The sequence below is a fragment of the Rhincodon typus genome, chromosome 20 (assembly GCF_021869965.1).
Source record: "Rhincodon typus isolate 14 chromosome 20, sRhiTyp1.1, whole genome shotgun sequence".
NCBI lineage: Eukaryota > Metazoa > Chordata > Chondrichthyes > Orectolobiformes > Rhincodontidae > Rhincodon > Rhincodon typus.
In genome coordinates, this window is record NC_063351.1 from 16,080,086 (window position 1) to 16,102,778 (window position 22,693).

The 22,693-nt window shown below is 37.7% G+C and overlaps 1 protein-coding gene across 4 annotated transcripts in view; it reads right to left on the reverse strand.

Moving 5' to 3' along the window:
• ide (insulin-degrading enzyme) overlaps window positions 1-22,693 on the reverse strand; it is a 129,212-nt gene that overhangs the window by 85,200 nt on the left and 21,319 nt on the right. For all 4 annotated transcript variants that reach the window (XM_048608724.1, XM_020511533.2, XM_020511525.2 and 1 more), the window contains exons 5-6: window positions 15,590-15,712; window positions 11,633-11,745 (exon numbers count right to left, since the gene is read on the reverse strand). In XM_048608724.1, coding sequence (XP_048464681.1) covers window positions 11,633-11,745; window positions 15,590-15,712 — 236 coding nt within the window. The remainder of the gene's footprint in view (window positions 1-11,632; window positions 11,746-15,589; window positions 15,713-22,693) is intronic.

Below are 22,693 nucleotides of genomic sequence, written 5' to 3' on the forward strand. Positions count from 1 at the left end.
TCCATCCTACCTCACCCAACACCCACTGGAGCCCCAGCTTCCACTTCGCTGACCTGACCCCTTGTTTACAGCCCATACACTGACGACAACATCACTTCATGTAGAATGCAGTGACATAACTGGCATACGTGCAAACACCTCCGGTGTCTTGTCCTGTTGTAGACAGATGGTGTCACTGTACATGATCCAAACTGGGCACAATGCAAACACAGTCAATCACTCTAAAGTCAGAAATGCAATAGTTTTTGAGCAAGGGTGAGGGGATGGAGATGGAGATGGAGATGGAGATAAAATGTCAATAGAGCTAATAAACTAACAATGTAGTGTCAAGATGAGATGTGAAGAAGTTGCCCAAATATGAATTTAAAAGATGAAATGATCAGGAGAAGGGTTGCAATAGTTAAAGGAGGTACAAAATAAAATTGAGTTTATTAATCAGTACAGACAGCTGTAAAGTATGGAGTCCAAGGCTTAGGAGAACACTGTGGTAGGCTAACAAAGGAAGAAGCCAGAGGATGGTAATGACAAGGGATTACAAACTCCAGGTCACATTTGGGGTCTTAAGTGGTATTCTACAAATCAGATTTTCAAGGGACAGCAGATGCACAGACTATGCGCATACAAAATGTATTAGCTATGTACAATAAAGAAAATCAGAAACTCTAATGAAGTGATTGGGATTTTGTTCGGCATGGGCTGGTTAGACTGAAAGGTCTGTTTCTGTGCTTTATGACTAATGTAAGCCTTCATAACAAGGGTAGTCACAGAGATTCGCTGCACGGAAACAGGCCTTTCAGTCCAACTCGTACATGCCAGCCAGATATCCTAAAGTAATCTAGTTGCATTTGCCAGCATTTGTCCTATATTCCTATTGATACCCATCCAGACGCCTTTTAAATGTTGTAACTGTACCAGCCTCTGCTACTTCCATTAGAAAAAAATTGGAGTAGAATGCGGAGGAAATTTTATTCCAACTGTATACAAAGTCATATTTATGTTATAGCTGGACTAGTGGGTTCATTCTGGGTACTGTACCTCAAAAAAGGATAGATGAGCCTTGGAAAAATTACTGCACAATGCTGTAAGGCAGAGAATAGATAGACTAGTCTTTATTCCCTGGAATACAACAGATTAAGGGGATATATGGTTTGAGACTTCAGAATTCAGAAAGAAATTGATACTTCAGATAAAAGAAAATATTCCCACTGACGGGAAATCTAGGTCAAGGGCGCATAAAAATTAGTTTAAAAATGATAAAATCAAAGTCAAACCATTTGGAAAAGCAATTAGTCACCATTTCTTCACAAATGGTAAAACTAGCACAAAAAGAAAATGCCAACTCAACAGCTGAGATAGACAGTTTTTTTTTGCTGGATAAGAGTCTAAATAGATGTTGAGTCAAAGCAGGTAGACAGGTGCAAGTTATATATCAGGCATGATCCGACTGAATGGTGGAATAGGTTTTAGGGGTTGAAAGGCATGGTTCCTGTTCTTAAAAGGCACCAAGAGGTTTCAGTGGCAGTGAATCAAGGTAAAGGTCAACGAAAAGCAGCTAAAACAGACAACCTTTGGAGCGGAATACAGGGTCAGAGGCGCAATTCAGGATGAGAAAGAATGTGGAGGTTGAAAATAGTCCGATTCAGCTAGGGATAAAAGTACCAAAGGGGAATGCAGTTGGTGGCGACGAGGGGTGAAAGCGATAGAGTCACTCTTCCCGGATTGCAGTTGGAAGTAATGTCAGTCACTTCACATCAGCGGGTCTGATGAAGACAACTGATTAGTAGTAGTAGCAGTTGGAGGAGGAGACTGAATGGAAACGGTAGAGGTAGTTGCTTGCCATCAATATAAATGCTGAAGCAGGCCCAGTATCTGTGCCTGTATAACCAAACAGCAAAGAGGAGGGGTTAAGAAGCAACCCTGAACGATCTCCCGAAGGAACGGTACAGAAATACAGAAAGGTTTGCTGAAGAAAACCAAACAAGCATGTTTTGGCTCACCACAAGAGAGAAGTCATAGTTAGGCATATCCAATTCTACAGCTCCAATGGTACTATACACTCTACAATAGCTACTGGTTGGTGTAACAGCTCAAATGCAATGTAATGATAAAGGAGCCTGCCAACTCGAAGTCCAACAAACATGCAATTCTAGTCCAAATTACTCAACTGATTTCAAGTCCTCCAAACTGCCACAAAGGTGTATAACCATTATTCATGGGGCTATCACACCAGAATTTTTAAGTCAACCAGGGACAGCAAACAAGTGCAGTACGCATAGTATGCTCCAGGGAGACACTTGCACATGCACTAATGAATGAGATTTTTTGAAAGGTGTCCACATGTACATCTTTATCATTGGATTGCCTGCCAATATGGAAAATTCTTGGGAGCATCTGATGTTTCAGAGTTAAGCAGCGGGCCCAGTGCGTGATAAGTAGCAATGAACAATTACGACCCCATTATCAATTTGGAATTATTCTTAATACCCCTCCCAACTCAGAGATAAAAATGTCACACTCAAGACATCCCATGATATATTCGGGCTATCTGGTGTCAACAAACACTACCCGTGCATACAGATACACGTTGTATCAGCAGATTCCAGTTCATTCCTTTTTCTCTCCCTGTTCTTTGTTTCTGTCCCTCTAATCTTTGAGGAAGGTTTCTGAAGAGTGGAGAAGCCTCCTGAAGCTATCCAATGGCTTTTAGGATTTGTTTCCCTTTTGGGAAACTCTTTTTATAGTTCAATGACTTAATTTTAATTTGTACTACTCCAGTGTGCTCTTTTCTCATGTTCACTCAAAATCACATTAGCATATCAATATTAGCATACCATTGTTTATTTTGGGTTTTTTGTGGTTGGGATTTGTGGAAGATAAAGGGATTAACAGGTGACTCACCACCATACTGACAGTTTTCCTTTGGCTGCTTCATTAGCTAATAATGATAATGCATCCAAACTGTCAAAGCACACAGTGAATTAATGGTGCAGCATATTAATACACTAACCTTTTTTGGTTGGCAATGATTTGTTATCCTAGATTCATAATTATCTAACAAATTTGAAGTTTAAAAATTCAAAAGATATTCACTTTAAAATCCATGAGTAGACAGGCCTCAGACTGTTCAACGACTGTTTCATAAAATATTCTAATTATCAAATGATTATTAATGGACATTAATAATTCACTTTAAGTTCATGTAAGTTTTTTAAGAAAATAATTAATCCATTCAAAAGGTACTCACCGTAAAATCTGTGCAAAGCAAAATGTGTTTAGGCTGTATACCTGTGACAATACCCATATCAATCAGAATCTACCTGCCTGATACAAGAATTAAGATTGACAGTTAACTGTTCTTGCTACATCTCCAGTGTCAATTATAGCCCAACCTGTTAGCAGTACCATCTCATTCTGTATAAAATGACTTCTGTTTCTTGCATCTTCGTTCTCGAGTGAGTGCACTCACTCACATACACTGCACCTTTTTCAAAAAAGTTGTCATGGATTCAGGCAGATGTGGCAATACCTCCCTGATATGAGAATTAAAATTAACAGTTAGCTGTTCTTGTTACATCTCCATGTCAATTATACTCCAACAAGTCAGCAGTACCATCTCATTCTGTAAAAAATGGCTTCTCTTTGTTTTCAAGTCTGCTTCTTGCATCATAGCTTTGATGAGTGAGTGCAAGATGAAAAGCTTTAACTTCTGATCTCCATTTAGCATTCTTTTAGCAATGTGTAAGTTCTGGGTTACTAAACATTTCTTTCTTCTTAATCTCAAAGTGCTCAAGCATCCACATGAATGCTCCCTCTAAGTTACGCACAGCGGCCCTGATGTTCCACGCTCGGTAACGGGCGTGCTGATACGGATTGCGGCAACGTCTTCTGCCCCACATGTACCTTGGAGGTCCGTGGAGAAGAAAAAGAAACTCGAGGGAACAATGGAACTTTTAAAGACATTGTTTTGAGTGAGTCTTTTTGTTTTTAAAAAATGGTTCAGTCAAAGTACTTCTAATGTCAGCATCTTTACTTGGTCTTGCTGTCATATCACTGAATCCAACTGTGATGGTATTGTAGAATCTGTTACTAGTTTTTATGAGACTTGGTCTTTCATGTTCATCTCATAATTAAACAATGGTAAATACAAGGACACTTGGAGAGGGGGTTACACATATTTATTGGTTCAGGCAGGCATTGACAGAGGAAGGAGACTGAAATCTGCCAACTGCCTCAGAGTCATGAACATTTGAGTGCACAGCTCATACTAAATATTGACTAGCTGCGCTGCATGCTATATTGTTTCTTTCCTACTTAATTCTCCTAACAAAACATTTTTATATAAAAAGAAAAGCAGTGTTTCTTACACCCGATGACCCGATTCTACTGCGTATGTGCAAGCCTCAAGATTTGCACAAACTCAGAGGGCTGACAACGTGCCTGCGCAATCTTTTGGCAATTCATGAACAGAAGGAAGGACCAAATATTGTGTAATGATTTCATATTATTTCTAGTATGGCATCATCTGCAAATAAACCACGCATTCATGGAAAACAGACACGCAACTGAAAAATTTATTTATTTTCTGCGTGCGCAGCTGACAGGGAATATTCACGTGGATGCTTGAGCATGGGTACTACATTTTGAGATTAAGAAGAAAGAAATGTTTCGTAGTCCAGAAATTATACATTGCTAAAAGGAGATCAGAAGTTAAAGCTTTTCATCTTGCACTCACTCATCAAAGCTAGGATGCAAGAAACACACTTGAAATCAAAGAGAAGCCATCTTATACAGAATGAGATGGTACTGCTAACTGGTTGGACTATAACTGACAAGGAGATGTAACAAGAACAGCTAACCGTTAATTTTAATTCTCATATCAGGGAGGTATTGCCACAGGAATACAGCAGAGTCCAGCTGAATCCATAACTTTTTTTTTTGAAAAAGGTGCAGTGCATGTACAAGATAACAGCGTGGAGCTGGAGGAATACACCAGGCCAGGTGGCATCAGAGGAGCAGAAAAGTTGACGTCTCCTGCTCCTCTGATGCTGCCTGGCCTGCTGTCTTCCTCCAGCTCCACACTATTATCTCTGACTCCAGCATCAGCAGTTCTTACTATCTCTCAGAATATGTACAAACTCCTTTTGCCCAGATAAAGACAGGATCTTGCATATTTACACATGTAGCTTCTAACATGCGCAAATTGATTACACTGCGGGCCAGACTGATGATTTTATACTGGTTTTGGTTTTAACTCTTAGCACAGTCCGGATTATTTAAATCGATAATTTCCAATAATAGGATCACATGTAATGATGGATATACTTTTCTGAAGCTTGCAAACTTCTGCTGGTTGAGCAGGAGTAGCACACTGCTAAGTGCACATGATCACCGAGGATCTGCTGTTTGATATGTTCTACCAGATGCTGGAATTGGCACTGGAACTCTTATCAGATTATTCATGTATGTAGGATAAAACATCTTTCCGGCTTGACAGCAGCAAACTGTTAGTGGAGAAATCTACTTGTGGATTTACTGCGTGGTAAAAGACAGCTCACTTCACTTGTTCAAATCTTTTGAGATACCTTCTTTTTCCACAGTCATCAGAGATAGACTGTGCATCACAGAAGGCCAGATGTGGTGGATGTGGGCCCTTTCATGTGTTTTTGTGATATCCGAGAGATGGTTTGATGAGGGTCTCGTATCAAAACTATCCTGCATGATATGTCCCATTTCTGCATCAAGCAGATGGCTGGACTTTAGTCATCATATTGCCCATTTGACTCATCTTGTAGTGTGGGACCATAGCAATCTCAGCATGTACAATGACTAGTGAATGTAGCCTTTTGGTAGATAGGAGTTAAGGATCCATTTTCTAATGACTTAGCAAATATATCCAGGGAAGGGGAACTCATTTGAGTGCTTCACTTCCATGCTAAGTTGCAGTGCAGGATTGAGTTTATTAACATACGGAAAGAAATTCTTTGATACAGGTACAGAATGAAATATTGCAAATATGTCATCCGGGTAATCAATACATGCAGAGTTGGGTGTTACCAAGAGCTGGGCCTAAAAGGAGTCCCATTGCCACCTATTTGGGCGCACATGGTGTCACTGAAACGGAACTCAATTGCTTGAATTGCTAAGTTCAAAGTTTGATGAACACAAGTACATCTAGATTGCCATGGCATAGTACATAGCACAGATGCCAATGGATTGAGTGGCTGACGGTAAATATTGTCAAAAAGAGGACATGATAAAAAGCTGTCTAGAAATGCACTTGAATGAGAATATAACAAAGTATAACATTTTCAAATAAATAAATCAATTCATTCATTCATTTCATCGTAAAAATGTAAAAAAAAGTTAAGAATTGGAGCAGATATTGACGAACCCTTGTTTCAAAAACCAAAGTCTTACATCTATCTAGCTAAGAGGGTAAAACAGTGGGCATCAGATTCTGCACAGTTTTAGATAATTCTTGATTATCAGAAGTTATCTTTCACATAAATAAAATACTGAAGTACGGCTGAATTTACTCTACATTTAAAAAGGCAATCTTTTTGAATTCTTAAAATGCAAATACAGCCATTACAAAACAAGAATAAAAGTTGGAAAAAATCTCTTACTCAAATACTTGATCTTAAATAATGCTTTTAATAAATTAATCGAAGTCCATTGCGAATTAATAACTGAAGTGAAATCAAATTTCTAAATCTGAAAATCCAGCCCCATGGGGGTGTACCATAAAATGTTGTGTTTAAATAGCAGTTTAGCAGACGGTTACATTGAATGATAGGATGTTTCAGTACAGAATTGGGTCACTTGGCTCCTCCAAGTCTGTGTTAGACTTAATCTATTTCTGATTTTAGTTGTGAGTAGAAATTGCTAGAAAAGCTCAGCAGGTCGAGTGAACAGACCTGTTTTTGTTTCTGATTTCCAGAATCCACGGTTCTTTTGGTTTCTATTCCTACTCAGTTGCTTGCTACCCATAAACTTCAATATTCCCTTATTTCAAGCAACTAATTTTATATGCTCTGCATCAACAATTGTACAGAACTTGAGAATTCTAATTATTTTCTCTTCTGTTTCATTTCAACACCCCATTTAAACCTATTTTAAATTTGCACTGTCTCACCAAGCATGCCACCAGCAGTTACTCAGATTTTCACCTCTTGCTTAAATATTTCTGATCATCCACGTGAAGTTCTTTTTGAAATTTTTTTTCGATTACCTAAGAGTAATGTCCTTTTTAATTTCATTACATTTCCTGCCAAGTAGGTTTGTCCTTTTAAAAATTTTTTACATTGAACCTAATTGTACAGTCATCACGGTTTATCAAATGGTCCCATAATTTTAGACTGACTAGTTGCTCTGTTCCATTTTGCATATTACCACTGTAGTACTACCTTAATTACTGGAGTAGCAACAAAAAACTGCAACTACTTACAGTCACCCAAATCCCACTTTCTCTCTTGTACTGATTAATTTTACACTGTCTTGTACAGTTTTGACACCAGTTCCATTTGTCTCACAATTTTGCATTTAATTTTTATCTACTATTCAACCGGTTTACATAGTTCAAAAGGGAATACATATACTTAGGACCTATCGGAAGAATATGCTAATTCATTGCTCATAAATCAATTTTCAGACACAAGGCTGAAAATTTTTCTCTGAACTACTGAAAATCTCTTTGTTCCACTTGGTGACAGAACAAGAATTATTTAAGGTGTGACCAGAGTGTTATTCTGTTTCACCATGATTTTCCTCTGACATGCTGTACTGATCGGAGTGGAGAGAGAAAGAAATTGCTTGCAAGTTGTATCCATTGCACCTCTCAGGATAGTTTCAAGTGTTTCGAGGTCATGAATCATTTTGTAGTCAGATGCAGGACTATTTTTGCACTGCAGGACATTGCTAGAGCAAGAAGAACGTTGGCCAGGAAACCATAAAGCACCTTGCTTATTCTTCACGTACTGCTTGAGGTCTTTAATTCCATTACACTACCTTCTCTCATTGTACTGAAGCATCCTTTCATTATAGTACTAAAGAAGTGACTCAATGGTATGAAGAACTTTTGCATTGGAACAAGCTAAATTCTTCTGTGATGCAAGTAACACCATACAGCAAACTCTTTTTGGTTGTGTAGTTTAGTACTCCGTTTATTTTGTCAAGTCTGCTGAAATAATATACTCTCCACTTTAATCCTTGCTTTCTGCATTTGTTCTTGGAGTGTAGCCCTGTTTCTTTTTCTCTGTGCATTATTTGTAATGTGATCTACCACTTTGTACCCACTTAAGCAATTTGTCTAATTAATCTTTCTTTCTAACGTAGCAGTCCAAAGGCCCTTTCTTGTTTGATAGTTGTCCAAATTTGTGTTTGGCCTCTGAATCCAAATTAGAAACAATAGGAACAAAGTTGCTGGAAAAGCTCAGCAGGTCTGGCAGCACCCAGGTTCTGAGGAAGGGTCACTAGACCCGAAACGTTAACTCTGTTTTCTCCTTCACAGATGCTGCCAGACCTGCTGAGCTTTTTCAGCAACTTTGTTATTGTTCCTAATTTACAGCAACCGCAGTTCTTTCAGTTTTTAGAAAAATAGGAGTTTGAAAACTTAATCCTTGGAATAGTTTACTCGTCACAAACTTCCAGGAGGTACAGGAGAAAATATAAAACACTGCAGAGTTGGCAGCATTAGTGTGAATATTATCACACTAAACTGATAATGGGGTGAAATGGTCCAAACACAATCCCTTTGGATGAAATAGAAATGGCAAAAATCATTCCTATAAATAACCAAGTATGCCAGCAAGGGACAATGAAAGCAGAGGATAAAATTTGTGTCACATTTTTTGGACAAATATTAACAACTGCTTTATAATTGTTTGAAATTTTCATTATTCAACAGAGGACAAAAGAAATTATTCCTCACACAAAAAAGGGAAAGGTCCCAGGAACTGAATTTCTGGGTAGTGTTGTGTTCGCAAAATAAAAATGTAAATGTAAAATAAAAACAGTTGCATGTACTGAGAGATTGAGATTGTAACTTTCAGGATGCAACGGTCAAAATTCTACAAGTGACCTTCCTCAGATGCACCTAATTTGCAATCTGAATGATCTACACTTGTCCAATCACTGGATCTGATCAATTCTGAATTCAGAGTTCTCCAAGAGGTCAACAGAACATCAATCAATATTCTTGTCTTACTTGTGCAACAAGTATTAACTAATCTTCATTGATAGTGACCACAGGGACACAACTTCGAGATGGTTTTTTGTTAATTCATTTACGGGACGTGGGCTGGGCCAGCGTTTATTGCCTATCCTGAATAGCCCTGGAGAAGGTAGCGGTGAGCTGCCAAGAAAGGGAGTTTCAGGATTTTGACCCAGTTACAGTAAAGGAACAGCAATGTAGTTCCAAGTCAGGATGGTATGTGGCTTGGAAGGGAACCTACAGATAGTGGCGTTCCCATACATCTGTTACTCTTGTCTTGAGTGTACAGGTCACTCGTTTGGAAGGTGCTGTCAGAGAAACCTTGGGTTAATGCAGTACATGTGATAGATTGTACACATGACTGCCACTGAGCTCTGGTGAAGGAAGTGAATGTGTAGGCAGTGAATGGGGTGCCAATCAAGCAGGCTGCTTTGCTCTGGATAGTTTCTAGCTTCTTGCTTCTTGATTGTCGTTGGAATTGCACTCATCCAGCCAGTGGGCAGTATTCAATAACATACCTGCCTTGTGCCTTGTGGACAGACATTGGTGTGACAGGAGAGTTATTTGTCGCACAATTAATAGCCTCTAACCTGCTCTTGTAGCCACATACACACAGACACACTTTGTTTGCTGCAAACAATAAACCACAGGTTTTTATGCATAAAAGGACAAAATTAGTCCATCAGTTCTCAACCAGTTCTTGCTAAAGTCAAATAAAATGCTAATCCCACTGCCTCTTCCCTCCCTATAACCCTGTGCATTTCTCAAATTCAGATGTTTATCCAACATTAAAAGGGATGTAACAGCTTCTGTTTTGGCCAGACTGCAGAGCAGCATTAGGATCCAATGACCTTGTCTGCGTGGGTTTCCTCCCACAGTTCAAAGATGTGCAGGCTAGGTGGATTGGCCATGCTAAATTGCCCATAGTGTTCAGGGATGTGTAGATTAGGTGGGTTATAGGGGGATGATTCTGGGTGGGATCCTCTGAGGGTCGGTGTGGACATGTTGGGCCGAAAGGCTTATTTCCACACTGCAGGGATACTAAGAAAAACCTAGGAGTAAAGAAATTTCTCTCAGCTATTTTTCTCCTTGCAAGTGATTGTTTTCAACTAAAAGCCACACATCTCCCAAAACCTGGGAAAAAAATCAAGTTTTCCCAATGCACCCAATAAACATCAAACACTTTTTAGAAACTTTCATTAAATCTCTCAGTCTTCTTTACTTCAATGGAAATAGCGTCCCATGCATCTCAAACTTCTTCTCATACTGTAGCTTACCATGCTTGCCATTATCTGCACAAACCTACAATCTACATCTTCAATGGTTTTAATGGCCTTTGAATGATGAGCCAGTCAAAACTGCTAAGTGTTTATCCAATATACAATTACTATTTTGACAAACTTATTACTATTTTAGTCATTGCCAATTCATAAATCCAGAATACTATTGGCCTTTTTATGGATTGTCTACTCGCACACTCATTGTCCACAAATGAAATTGTTAACAATCTTGTTTGACACTTTATCAAGCATCTTCCAAAAATCCATGCACACAACATCTCTCCTTTGTTTGCCCAACCAGACACTTTTTAAGAAAATACAACTGAATTTTTTGAAAATGTACAAAGTTTACATGCAGAGGAAACCTCCCACCAAAATAACAAACAATAAAATATGGGGAAAATTAACTTTTATTCTATGCTGGATTATTTTGCAAAAAGGAATTTGACATGATGACATAATTGCAGAGCAGGACTTGCAAATCTTTGAACAGATCTGCAGAATTTTGTTGCAAACCATTCAAGTACAGGAAGTTGTAATACTTTACCACTAAGCTTCACAGCTGAGTAGTTACTGTATGAAATTACTCCAATATCAAAAATCTATTCAAGCTAGGGACCTGATTTTGAAGTAGGCAATTTCTCAAACATCAGTTAAATATTTCTCTTTTAGGTGCTGAGTGTGTCGTCCTGTATTCAAATTCTAATGAAATATGCAGCAAACTTTAGGGTTAAAAAGTAACTTTGCAGCTATTCTTGAATATTCTTGAACTTCTGTTCACCGAAATAAGTTAGATTCCCAGTTCAGAGGACAGGCAAAAGTTTTCATCACAACTTGTCTGTTAAAGTAATCACACTAACTTTGAAGTATCACCATTTTTCTTGTCACTTGACAGTTTTCCATGAAAAATGTTACACCCTATTTCTGCCTCTTTTGCAAACTAAATTAAAAATTCAACACTATTTTAAGTGTCAGTCTATTCACAACTTTTAGAATCCGATGAAACAAACTGAAAAATGTCCTTGTCTGAACTCAACCGCAAAATTTGCCAAGTGAATACATGCATGAAAATAAACTCCATTTGTATACAGCTTGAAAAAAATGCAAATAAAAAAGGAAAATTACGAAGTCGTGCAACTACCTTCAGGTGTTCTTCCTGGAAAGGATGCTCAGTATATTCAGGGACAGGTAAATATTTATTCTCCACCTCAGCGAACAGCTTTACCACCAGGTCAGTCAGATCATCCAGGGATTCTAGAACCAACAGATCATTTGAGTACACATACATCACATTTATATTGCTAACTTGAAGCTCCCAATTCCCATCATGTGACAACTCCTGCAAAAAGCCATAAAGAGCTTCCATTTTTAGCAGAAAACAGATTGGGAGTGGGAGCAGGGCAGGGAGTCAGTGGGTGGGAGCAGGACAGGGAGTGTGCGAGCGCAAGATCATGCAAGAGCGCACATGAGATCACAAGCAAGAGGTCAAAAATCAAAAAACAAAAACATCTGAAACCAGAAATCTCGATTCACAGCTGAATCAATGACAAGGTACCATCGTTTTAAACTGAAAGGCATGAGGTTTATAGCGGTTTAAGGAAAATGTTTTCACCCAGAGGGTGAGGGGGATCTGGAAGGGTAGTTGAGATGGGAAACATCTCAACTTTTAAAAAGTATTTGCAGGAGCACTTGAAGCCTCATAACATTCAAGGAATGGACCTAGTGTAGAAAAGTGGGACTAATTTAGGTAGCGGTATATTTTTGGCAGTACAGACTTGATAAGCCAAAGGGCCTCTTCTGTACCAAATGGTTCTATGATACTGTGAGCTGTCTGAAACCATGATTCTCCTTATTTGAAATGGAATTGCTGGGTTACCATGACCTAGCACTGAAGGGTAGCTCAGCTGGGAGAAGGCATGATCCAAGCTGCCTTAACTGACTGAAATGTTAGATAACCATTACAGCAAAACCTTTTGCATGTTACTTTAACATATGTGGGGAGGCAGGCAAGGGAGTCAAATGAGCCCTTGGCTCATTTCAACAAGTGGTCTTTCAACAAAAAAAATTTTCTAAACTTACTCTTCACTTTAAATATGTGACAAATGTTATTTTAAATGGCTTAAATGTCTTATTTTTCTGACATCCCAATCAATGAAGTCTGTGGATTAAGGCAGCGCTGATTAAAGCAAATCAAAACCTCATTAACTATGGAACATGTACTGGAAGGAATTCTGAATTTGCGCAAAAACTTTCACCAGATTCTTTGACATCCAAATTCCACTTTCATTCTGTCAATAATGCAAGTTTGACTGGCTACCAGTCGGATCGCAAAAGAAGGACAAAGTAACAAACCACATCCCCTAAAAATGGGGACAGAAAGGTTTGTTTCTTAAACAAAAAGAAACTATTTACAGTATCATGCTGCAACATATCCTGATGCAATAAGCTACAAGGGCAAACTATTCTTAATTGGATTTCTCTTCTAAAATTAGAAAAGTAACAAGCTGTCACTGGAAATACCTAAACCATAAACGTATTAAAGCTAATTTTAAATGTTACTGTGATTTCTGAATCCAATGTTCTTCTTCTCCTTCAAAAATTAAATGCAAATTAAAATCTGGTTCAATTAATTGTAATAAAAATAGTGATTTGCTCCAAAATGCAAATCTATTTATGTTGAAAGGGGACAAGCAGCTAGGAAACTCCAAAATCTGATATCAATCCCACTTTGAGCTGCTCATACCAGTAGACTTTTCTAATGAAAAAGTACTGGCATTCTTGAAAGGTAACTCAAGTTCAAGTACTCAAAATAGGTCCAACAAGGGATTCAGATAATTATGGTGAATTTTACAACAAAAAACTAAAACAAATAAGAAATTGAATTGAAAAATGATTTCTTCAGATTGTCTGCAGTGTTGAAGGCTATAGCATCTTCTTCGCTACATTGAAGCATTCAACGTTCTGCTCAGAGATCAGTTCAACTAATAATTAAATCAAACAATATATCTGAAACACAGCCAAGAAACGTAGATTAATTCCTAGAGATAGCAAGAAGTGCCGATGCTGGAGTCAGAGGTAACACAGCGTGGAGCTGGAGGTACACAGCGTGGAGCTGGAGGTACACAGCAGGCCAGGCAGCATCTGAGGAGTAGGAAAGTTGACGTTTCGGGTCAGGACCCTTTCCTATGGTGGTTACCTGCACCAGCAGGCAAATCAAATGCAAGCTTTATTTTATAAAGCAGAGTATTTCAGATATCTTGTTTAAAAATAAATTGCAAGTGCATTGTACAGCATTTAAACAAATTTTGAATACAATAACGTTAGTTCCCATAATAATTGACAGGACATTCCGAAAGGTCTTTGGGTTAGTTTCTAACAACATTACTGCTGATATCTACAGTATGCCACACTGTCTTAACAAAGTTTGGTGAACATAATTTTCTCAAGTTAGAATGTTAAAATCTTTGATTAAACCCTAGATGAGTATACAGAATGTTACAATACAGAAACAGCCATCCACACTAAGTCCACACTGTGTGTTCATGATCCAATCAGGCCTCCTTTTCTGTATGGCAACAAAGGCAGCCATTCAGCTCAGGCACGTATGCCACTTTGTTTTGCAACTGCAATGGAAAACAACTCCCATTGTACCACTTGCTCCCTATGGTCTCGCATTCTCTTTTCTCATTAGATGCAATGGCCTCCACTACAACTACTTACTGTGATAGAGCATTCCATGATCTAACAGCAACTGTGATTAATATAAGAACCTGGTTATTAATTCACCTTGTTAAAGCACCTTTAACACATTAAGACAGCCCCATGCACTTACAGAGGAGCATATCAAACAAAGATGCATAAGGAAATATTATAGCTGATGACCAAAAGCTAACTCAAACAGGTAGCTTTTAAGGAGGTTCTTAACAAACAGATGGACAGCCTTTTCAGGAGAGAATTCCTGAATTGAAAGACCAGAAAGACCTGATAGGAGGTTGAATTAGAGAAACGTGGATATCTCTGAAATTTATAGGCCTCGAGGAGCAAGGCCATGTGAGGATTTAAAAAGAGAGTGAGAATTCAAACAAGAATGGGATTGTGGAATCAGAAATTGAAGTAGATCAGGAAGCATATGAGCGCTAGGTGAACGAGTCTCACAGAGTTAGGACAGACAGTTTCAGATGACCTCAAATTTATTTAGAATGGAATTTGGCAGGCCAGCCAGCAAAGCATTGCAGTAGTGAATCCTGAGTGAACCCATTTATGATTAGTTCAATCCTCAGTTGACAGGATCCCTTGTTGCAAGAATCAGAAATTCCTTGCTCATTTGCTCATTTCATTCAAAAGTTTAACGTTTTAAGACCTGTTTACCAATCTTAAAATTGTAAGCTACAGAAATTAGAATGTTCGTTCATCTCACAAATAGCTTACAACTGACATTGAATGTTAAGTTACTTGCTGACATCACAACAGCAATGCAATACGTCTCAAATCTACATAATGTAGAACCACACACATTCAACAGTTGATTTCCTTCAAGTATTCAATCAAATTTGATTTTCTGATTGGTGTTCCAAAGGAAAGGTTGAAAATCCATTACAAGAGCAGATATAGCTTAAAAATACGAACACTGACATGACATTGGCACTCCCCTCAACCTAGAATGATGCAGGAACTCTGTTGGAATTCCTCAGAGATAAGAATTTAAAAAGAAAATTCTAAGTTTCATCTTTCTTTGCAGATTCCTTAACTGCAGATAGTACTCTTTCTTCTTGGTACTGTGGGAAGATGTGTTACCTACCAACCTAAAAGATCTTTTCCAATCTAGATAACCAAGGTCCCAGTGCCTCTGACAGAAATGAAAAGCAAACTCAATATTTTACGGATCAGAACTTTCATCAATGAAGTTCCCCTAGATACTCAAATGGCATTTTATCTATTGTTTGAAAGTATTTCTTCAACACGTGAAAAAGATCATTGGACAGTTGAGATATTCACATTGCAAATGTAAAGTAATTAAGATTGGGGAGAACACCATTGTGCATTGTGTAGTTGAAGAATTACAAATTAACAAAAAGATTTTACCCAATAAAGTACTTGCCTCTCCCTAGGACACAGAGAGCCATCAGGTTTGATGAATAGTTAGTTGAGTGAAACTTAAGGAGTTCTTGTCGTACATCTATGCCCATCTCTGCTGGCCTAGTTTCCAAGGTGAACTTGTTGCCTAAAATTGGAAATAGAGGCAGTTTCAAGCAATATAATAACTTGAATCATTGTTCAAACATCATCGTTTTCCAAGTTTACACATCAACCATCTGGGCGCGCATTTGAATAGTTTTTGTAATCCCAAATTGGTGAGGCTGCAGCAACAAGGTTGCAATCAAGAACCCTAACACCACAATTTCAGTTCTGACAAACTGCTTTTTCAGGTCTCACAGGTTAAGCAGCTAAATGAAGCACTCTAAAGTAATTTTATGTATTGGTGAATTTGCTCATTAAGATTCAACAGCAAAACACTGCAGAGATGGAACTCTGAAATAAAAACAGAATATGCTACTAGCAGGTCTAGAAGCATCATTGGAGACACAGAGAGAGTTAGGTCAAATGTTTCAGGTTAATTACTGTCCAGAAGAACTGATGAACTTCAATAATGCAACACTCCTTTATTACACCGCTGGAGTGTCAGCTTCGACTTTTCTCTGAAAGTCCGGGCGCGGAAGTTGAAGATTTAAACTGACTCAAATACAAGTGCGATCAACTGAGTCACAGCTATCAGTGTTAAGGTTAACATAACACGAAGCACTGCTATTTCGTGAAACAATTTTACATAAAAAAGGTGCAAATGACAGTTAATCATTGAAACAGTTATTTTTGCACTCAGCACAATGAGACACAAAGTGAAGTATTAGTCCAAAAACCCAAACATTCCATCTGACCTTCCAATAAATCTGAAGTGAAAGCAGACCAGAGAACTGGAGCGTTGTCAACAGATCTGCAGTCCACTCTCCCCCCGTTCAGTGAAGTTACCCACTGAGAATAGGCTGCATTGCAATACCGGATTTCAAATGCACAGGCATCATTCACTGACCACTCAAATTTAACTTTGTCATCTTACCTTTGTGGTTACATCAAGTGGATGGTAATGTCAAGTAAACTAATACTATTTTTAAAACAAATTATTATAGTTTTTAAATCAAAAACGGTAGTCAGGAATTTTCTTTATCCTTTAACTCTCAGGCCTTGTTATCAGTCAGATAAAGAAAAATCTCCAGTTAACTTCAGTGCCAGTCAATGGCAGTTTTTAAGAGACAGTATGCAGCAAAAATAAAAGGCAACTCGGCTACTCTGTATTGTCACACAATTTTCAGCACAAACAGGCCATTTCGCCCAACCAATCTGTTCCAATGTTTATGCTCCACTAGAACATACTGCCATCAGAATTATCTACCTCTATCTGCATTTCCTTTAACTTCCTTCTCCTTGTTAGACAAAGAGAGAGAAGAATTAAAGTTTGATCATTCATGTAAATGTGTAATAAGTACATTTTAATATCATTTATTTTTGAGTTTTGTTTTGAATGAGCAGCAAGTACATTTTGGCCCCTGGGCATGACAAGGATTAATGATTAACTTGTCAGCATGTGTGGAGCCGTTTTTTTTTCAAAAATCAGCAAGACGAGGAGTAACTGGGATGTGAATGGAAATTTGTTTGCATTGGGAGAGTTTTACAACAGGTCAGAGTAAACACTAAATAGCATTTGATTGCATTCAGTTAGCAGGATCAGAAATTGAATTATTTTGCATCGGGAAGAATGCATAACTTGGAAGTCTTTTAGTTTTAGTTCAGAGTCCTGGTTATGTTAGATGTATTAAAGTTTCTCCTAGAAAAAGCAGTTCAGAAAACCTAGAAAATGTGTTACCTCTATATAAGGGTTTTAGTTTGAAACTTCCAGACCAGCGTGTTTAACTAGAATACCAAAGGGATTATTTAGAACTGAGCTTTGACTGCGTGTGGAAAATCAAGATAGACTTGAAATTGAAATTAATTGAATGAAGAAAGTCAAGTCTACAGCTGTAATAGACAAGGGATTGTATCTGACGTTTGAGTACTGTAAAATCATGGTGTTAACATAGATGGAATTGTAACTTTACTGCATGCTTCGAAAACTTTCAAAATGGTGTTGTATAAAATTTATTTGGTTTATTCTTTATCTTTTCTTTTGAATAATAAATTTGTTTTATTGTTATAACAAAATCTGCAGCTTTGCATTTGCATTTTGGGGAGACTACCATACCAAATAAAAGCAAAATATGACCTATCAAGCCAAACTTCAGTGTGGGATCTGACTCATCCAGTAATAAAACATCAGTAATAATGTAATGTTACAAAAGCCAGATAGGAACACAGGCTGTGTAGAAGAGATGAAAAGGCTGCAAAGAGATGTTGACAGGTTAAGCGAGTGATTAATAAGGTGGCAGATGGTGTAAAATGTGGGAAAATCCAAGGTTATTAATTTCTGTTGGAAGTGTAGAAGAGCAATATTTATTGAAAATATGTAAAACTTAAATTTTTATACCAAGAGAGTTGATGTACTTGGACAAAGAATACAAAGAGCTAGCATAGAGGTACAAGCAGCAATTTGAAAAACAAATACCATGGTGGCCTTTACAACAAGGGGATTGAGTACAAGAAAAGGAAATTTTGCTACAATTCTACAGGATCTGATTGATATCAGATGCGGAACACTGCGTGCAAGTTATATTTAAAGGAAATATACACTAATGTTAGAGACAGGACAGCTAAGATTCACTAGAGGCCCAGCAAATTAGGTCTATATTTTCTTCAGTTAAGAATGAGAGGTGGTGATCTCATTGTAACTTGCATGATTATGAAGGGACTTTACACAACAGACAAAGGTTGTTTTTCATGGCTGGGGAATCCAGAGAAAAGAGGAAAGAAGAAGGTACATTTCCAGCATAAGGGCCCAATCATTTATAACAGAGGGGAGGAGAAATTTCTACACTCAAAAGGGTTGTGAATCTTTGGAACCCTTGACCCCAGAAGGTTATGGATGCACCAACACACAGTATACTCAAAGGTCAAAATAGATTTCTGGTCTTTCAGAAAATCAAGGAATATATAAAGTAATCAGGAAAGCTGAAGCCCGAGATCAGACTAAACGGAACCATACTCTAAAGGCCTTTTGATTGTCGACTGACCCGCTACCATTTGTTTACTTAACCTAAGATGCTGTTAAGCCTTTACTCAGTTAGAAGCTTTTAATTGATTAATGTGTATATGTAAATCCCTGCATTTCTTTCAATGCACTGCCTGAGAGAACTAAAGGTGACTTTTCAGGTAGACAATACATGTTAGGTGTGAAGCCTTGTTTAGAATCTGTTTGTATTTTGGTTTGCAGTCAGACTGGTTTTATTTCTAGAGTAGGAATTTATAAAATACCACATTGACTGTCTTATAAATTGTGTACTTTTTGAAAAAAATACAACATATGTGCACACAGAGCAGTGACTTGAAAGAAATTGAGGTTTACATATACATAATAATCAACTAAAACCTTCTAACTGATGAAAGATTTAACAGCATCTTAGGTTTGTTTAATATGTCCTCATCAGTTGTGTAACTCATTGATCTTTTACTTATAAATTGTGACTGATGCCACTTCTGTCACTAACACCTGAAGGAGGAGCAAGACTCCGAAAGCTTGTGTTTTCAAATAAACCTGTTGGACTATAACCTGGTGTCATGTGATTTCCGACCTTATCCACCCGTCCAACACCAGCACCTCCATAATCAATTCTAAAGGAGTGCAGGAGAAGGATCTCTTGGTACATGTTCATTTATCATTGAAGGTGGCAGGCCAAGTCAAGAAGCTAATTAATAAGGCATACAGGATCCGGAGTTTTATAAATAAAAGCACAAATACAGAAACGAGGAAGTTATAATAAACATTAAAAAACACTGATTTAATTTCAATTGGAAAACCGTATCTGACTGGGGACATCAAAGAAGAACAGCAAGGCTTTACAGATGGTACAGGAAAAGATTCACAAGAACATTTCTGAGGATTAGACACTAACAATGAGCAAAGACTGGAGAAGCTGCAGTTGTTTTTTTTAGAGAAGGTTGAAAGGTGATTTGACAGAGGTGTTCATAAACAGTCTAAACAAAACATATAGGGAGAAACTGTGGACTCAGATTTAAGGCAAGCGGCAAAAAAAACCCAAAAGCAACACGACTAAGATATAATTCAAGGCAAGGTGATGATCTGGCATGCAGGAACTCAGCAGGTGATTGAGGCAGGTTCCACTGTGTCCTTCAAAAGGGAACTGGATAACTACTTGAAGGAAAAGAATTGTAGATTTTGGGCAAAAAAAAAAAGCAGGCAAGTTGGACTAGCTAAACTGCCCTTAGAGTGTGTTCATGGACTTGAAAGGCTAAATGGCTTCCTTCAGTGCAAGAATCATGGAATGATTCTAATTTTTATTTGATGACTAAAAGCATATGAAATACTGATGACAGAAAACACTGCTGACACACAGGAGGTCAGGCAGAAAAAGTTAAAATAAGCAAACCAATTTCAGAAAAACTGCAGATATTTTCTTCTACCAAGTTGTAGCATCCAAATTAATTTTCAATGCACAATTTCTGATTTTCTCATGCGAACGTTGGTGTTTTCACTTGAGCCACAGGATAGTTTGGCATTCTCTGAAAATATAGGATACACAATTCTCTCGTGGCTCGTGGTACTCAAATTAATCTGCACATGCAGGTGAAATCAAGAGAACTGATAAATCATTCAGTAACTATTCTGCTTAGTTTTTCCTTCACTTGATTTCCTCCTGATTAAATGAGTTTTGTTGAAGAACCAACCACTATTTCTCACTGTCCAATGCTTTAAATTAAATGTCTCACTAAACTATACTGCTTTATTATACAGTACAATTGAAAATGCATGTTTTTTTTATATAAAAACCTTCAAGGACACCATTTTCAGACGTCAAGCTACAGCAACATATGCTTATGGTACATGTTTTTAAACACCAACTGTTTTTTTAATTCCAATCTGTTCTTCAGTCCAAATGACTCCATTTCTCTTTTCCTCGCTTTTCACCAATTTCTTTCAAATCTTGTAAGCTTTTGTTAAATGTAATTTGTCAGCATGGAAAGCATTCTAAATTAAATTATCCTTTTTCCAGAGGACAGAGAAATGACAAATACAAAGTTAGTTGGAGTCAAAGTAAGAGACAACTTGAAAGCACACACCACCGAGACGAAGGCACATATCAATGTGAATATGGTGAAGTCTAGAATAAGAAGCGACCAATTTTCAACTTAATTACAGCAAAGTCAAATAAATTTGAAATACAATAACAGCAAGCTTAATCTTCAAACTCGGGCAAAGAGCAAATGTTAAAATGCATAGGAGTTTAGTATTGTAGTTGTTGAGCTACTTCTACATGCTTTTATCATGCAACTGATGGACTGATTATAATGAAGTAACAGCAGCTAGTGACTGATCACTACAGAAAATCAGACACTGGCACACAATGCTTTTCTGAATATCTGTGTTTATGGTTAGTGGAATCTTTTCAGAGACTCTTAACTATGTTAGTCAAAATGGTAAGAACAGTTAATGAATTTACAAAACCATTTTGAAATGTATACTGCATGGTGGAAGAGTCACATGCCGCGCTCAAATTTAAAAGTGTAGCTCAAAACCGGAGATGAATTCTGCATTTGCACTATTAAGGCCCTCAAAATCAAGGTCAAGAATGCTACAGTTTAGATGCTAAATGTTGCAACAAATCATGTTTGAAGGTACATTATTGTTGAAAGTAAACATCCTGACCTACCAGCGAGTCTACCTGCCTGGTCTGAGATTGGTCAGTTAGCTAAGATTGACTGTTAACATATCCTGCTGAATATCCACACTAACCAATGAGTACCTTCTTGTACTATACTAATTTGTGTTCTCTTTCAAAGTTTGGTTCCTTGCAATCCCGATGAGTGTAAGATTAATATTTCTGGCTGTGTCTCCTTTTAGAAATAACTAATTTGCTGTATTCAGCAGATTACTGATACAGTAACCAAATGGTAATTTGAAAGACAGCAAAAAAGTGTTAAACATTTAGGAAAAATGTGATATAGTGATCATATTACTACTGATTCAGAGATCTGAGAACATGGGTTGAAACTCATGCCCCACCTCCCAGTTGAGTAATGTAAAAATCTATCAGATTGATTAACATCCTTTACGGACCAAATCTAATCCCTTTACCTGGTCTGGTCTACATGTGATTCCAGACCCACATTAATGTGGTTGGACTCTTAACTGCCCTCCAAAATGATCTTGCAAGCTACTCAGTTTGAGGACGAGGGGGAGGCAACAAATGCCAGTCTTGTCAGTAACACCCCCATCCCATAAAAGAATAAAGAAGAAAAAAGCAACCCGCATCCTTAAAAATACCCAAATGCAAGTTTAATGTTTTTTAAACAGATTACGTTGTTGACATATCAGCATGTGCATTTCTCAGACAGTAACAGCATATTTACATCTATTTAATAGCACAATATGTCTACTTAACACAAACTACAAGCTCAAAAATCATTTGAATAGTTAAGAATGTAGACCAGAAATCTTGAAGCAATAACCGTTATGTTGTTCATCCAGGAAAAAAAAAAGACACTACTATATTCATACATCAACGTGAACATCCAATTTCAAGAGTCCATTCCTAATATTACTTATCAAATTAATACATGAAAAATGCACCTGCTTCCTATGCTTTTTTTTTTTTACATACATCACTTCACAAAATATGGGTACTGCTGGTTGGCCAACGTTTGTTGTCCATCCCTAGTGCCCTTGAGCCAAGTGGCCTGCTAAGTCACTGCAGAGATAAGAAGGAATGGTGAACCATCTTCTGGAACCTCCTCATTCATTTTGATGCAGTCATACTGCCAGTGTTATTCAGGAGGGAGTTTGGGATTTTGATCCAGTGAAGGAATAGCAATAAGTGCTAAGTAAGGATGGTGAGTGGGGAGCTTGTAGATGGCATTGTTTCCGTCCATTTGCTGTTGTCATTCTAGGTGGTAGAGATTTCAAATTTGGAAGCAGCCGTTGAAGGAACCTTGCTGAATTCTGCAGTGCATCTTGTAGATAGTATATACTGCTGCCACTGTG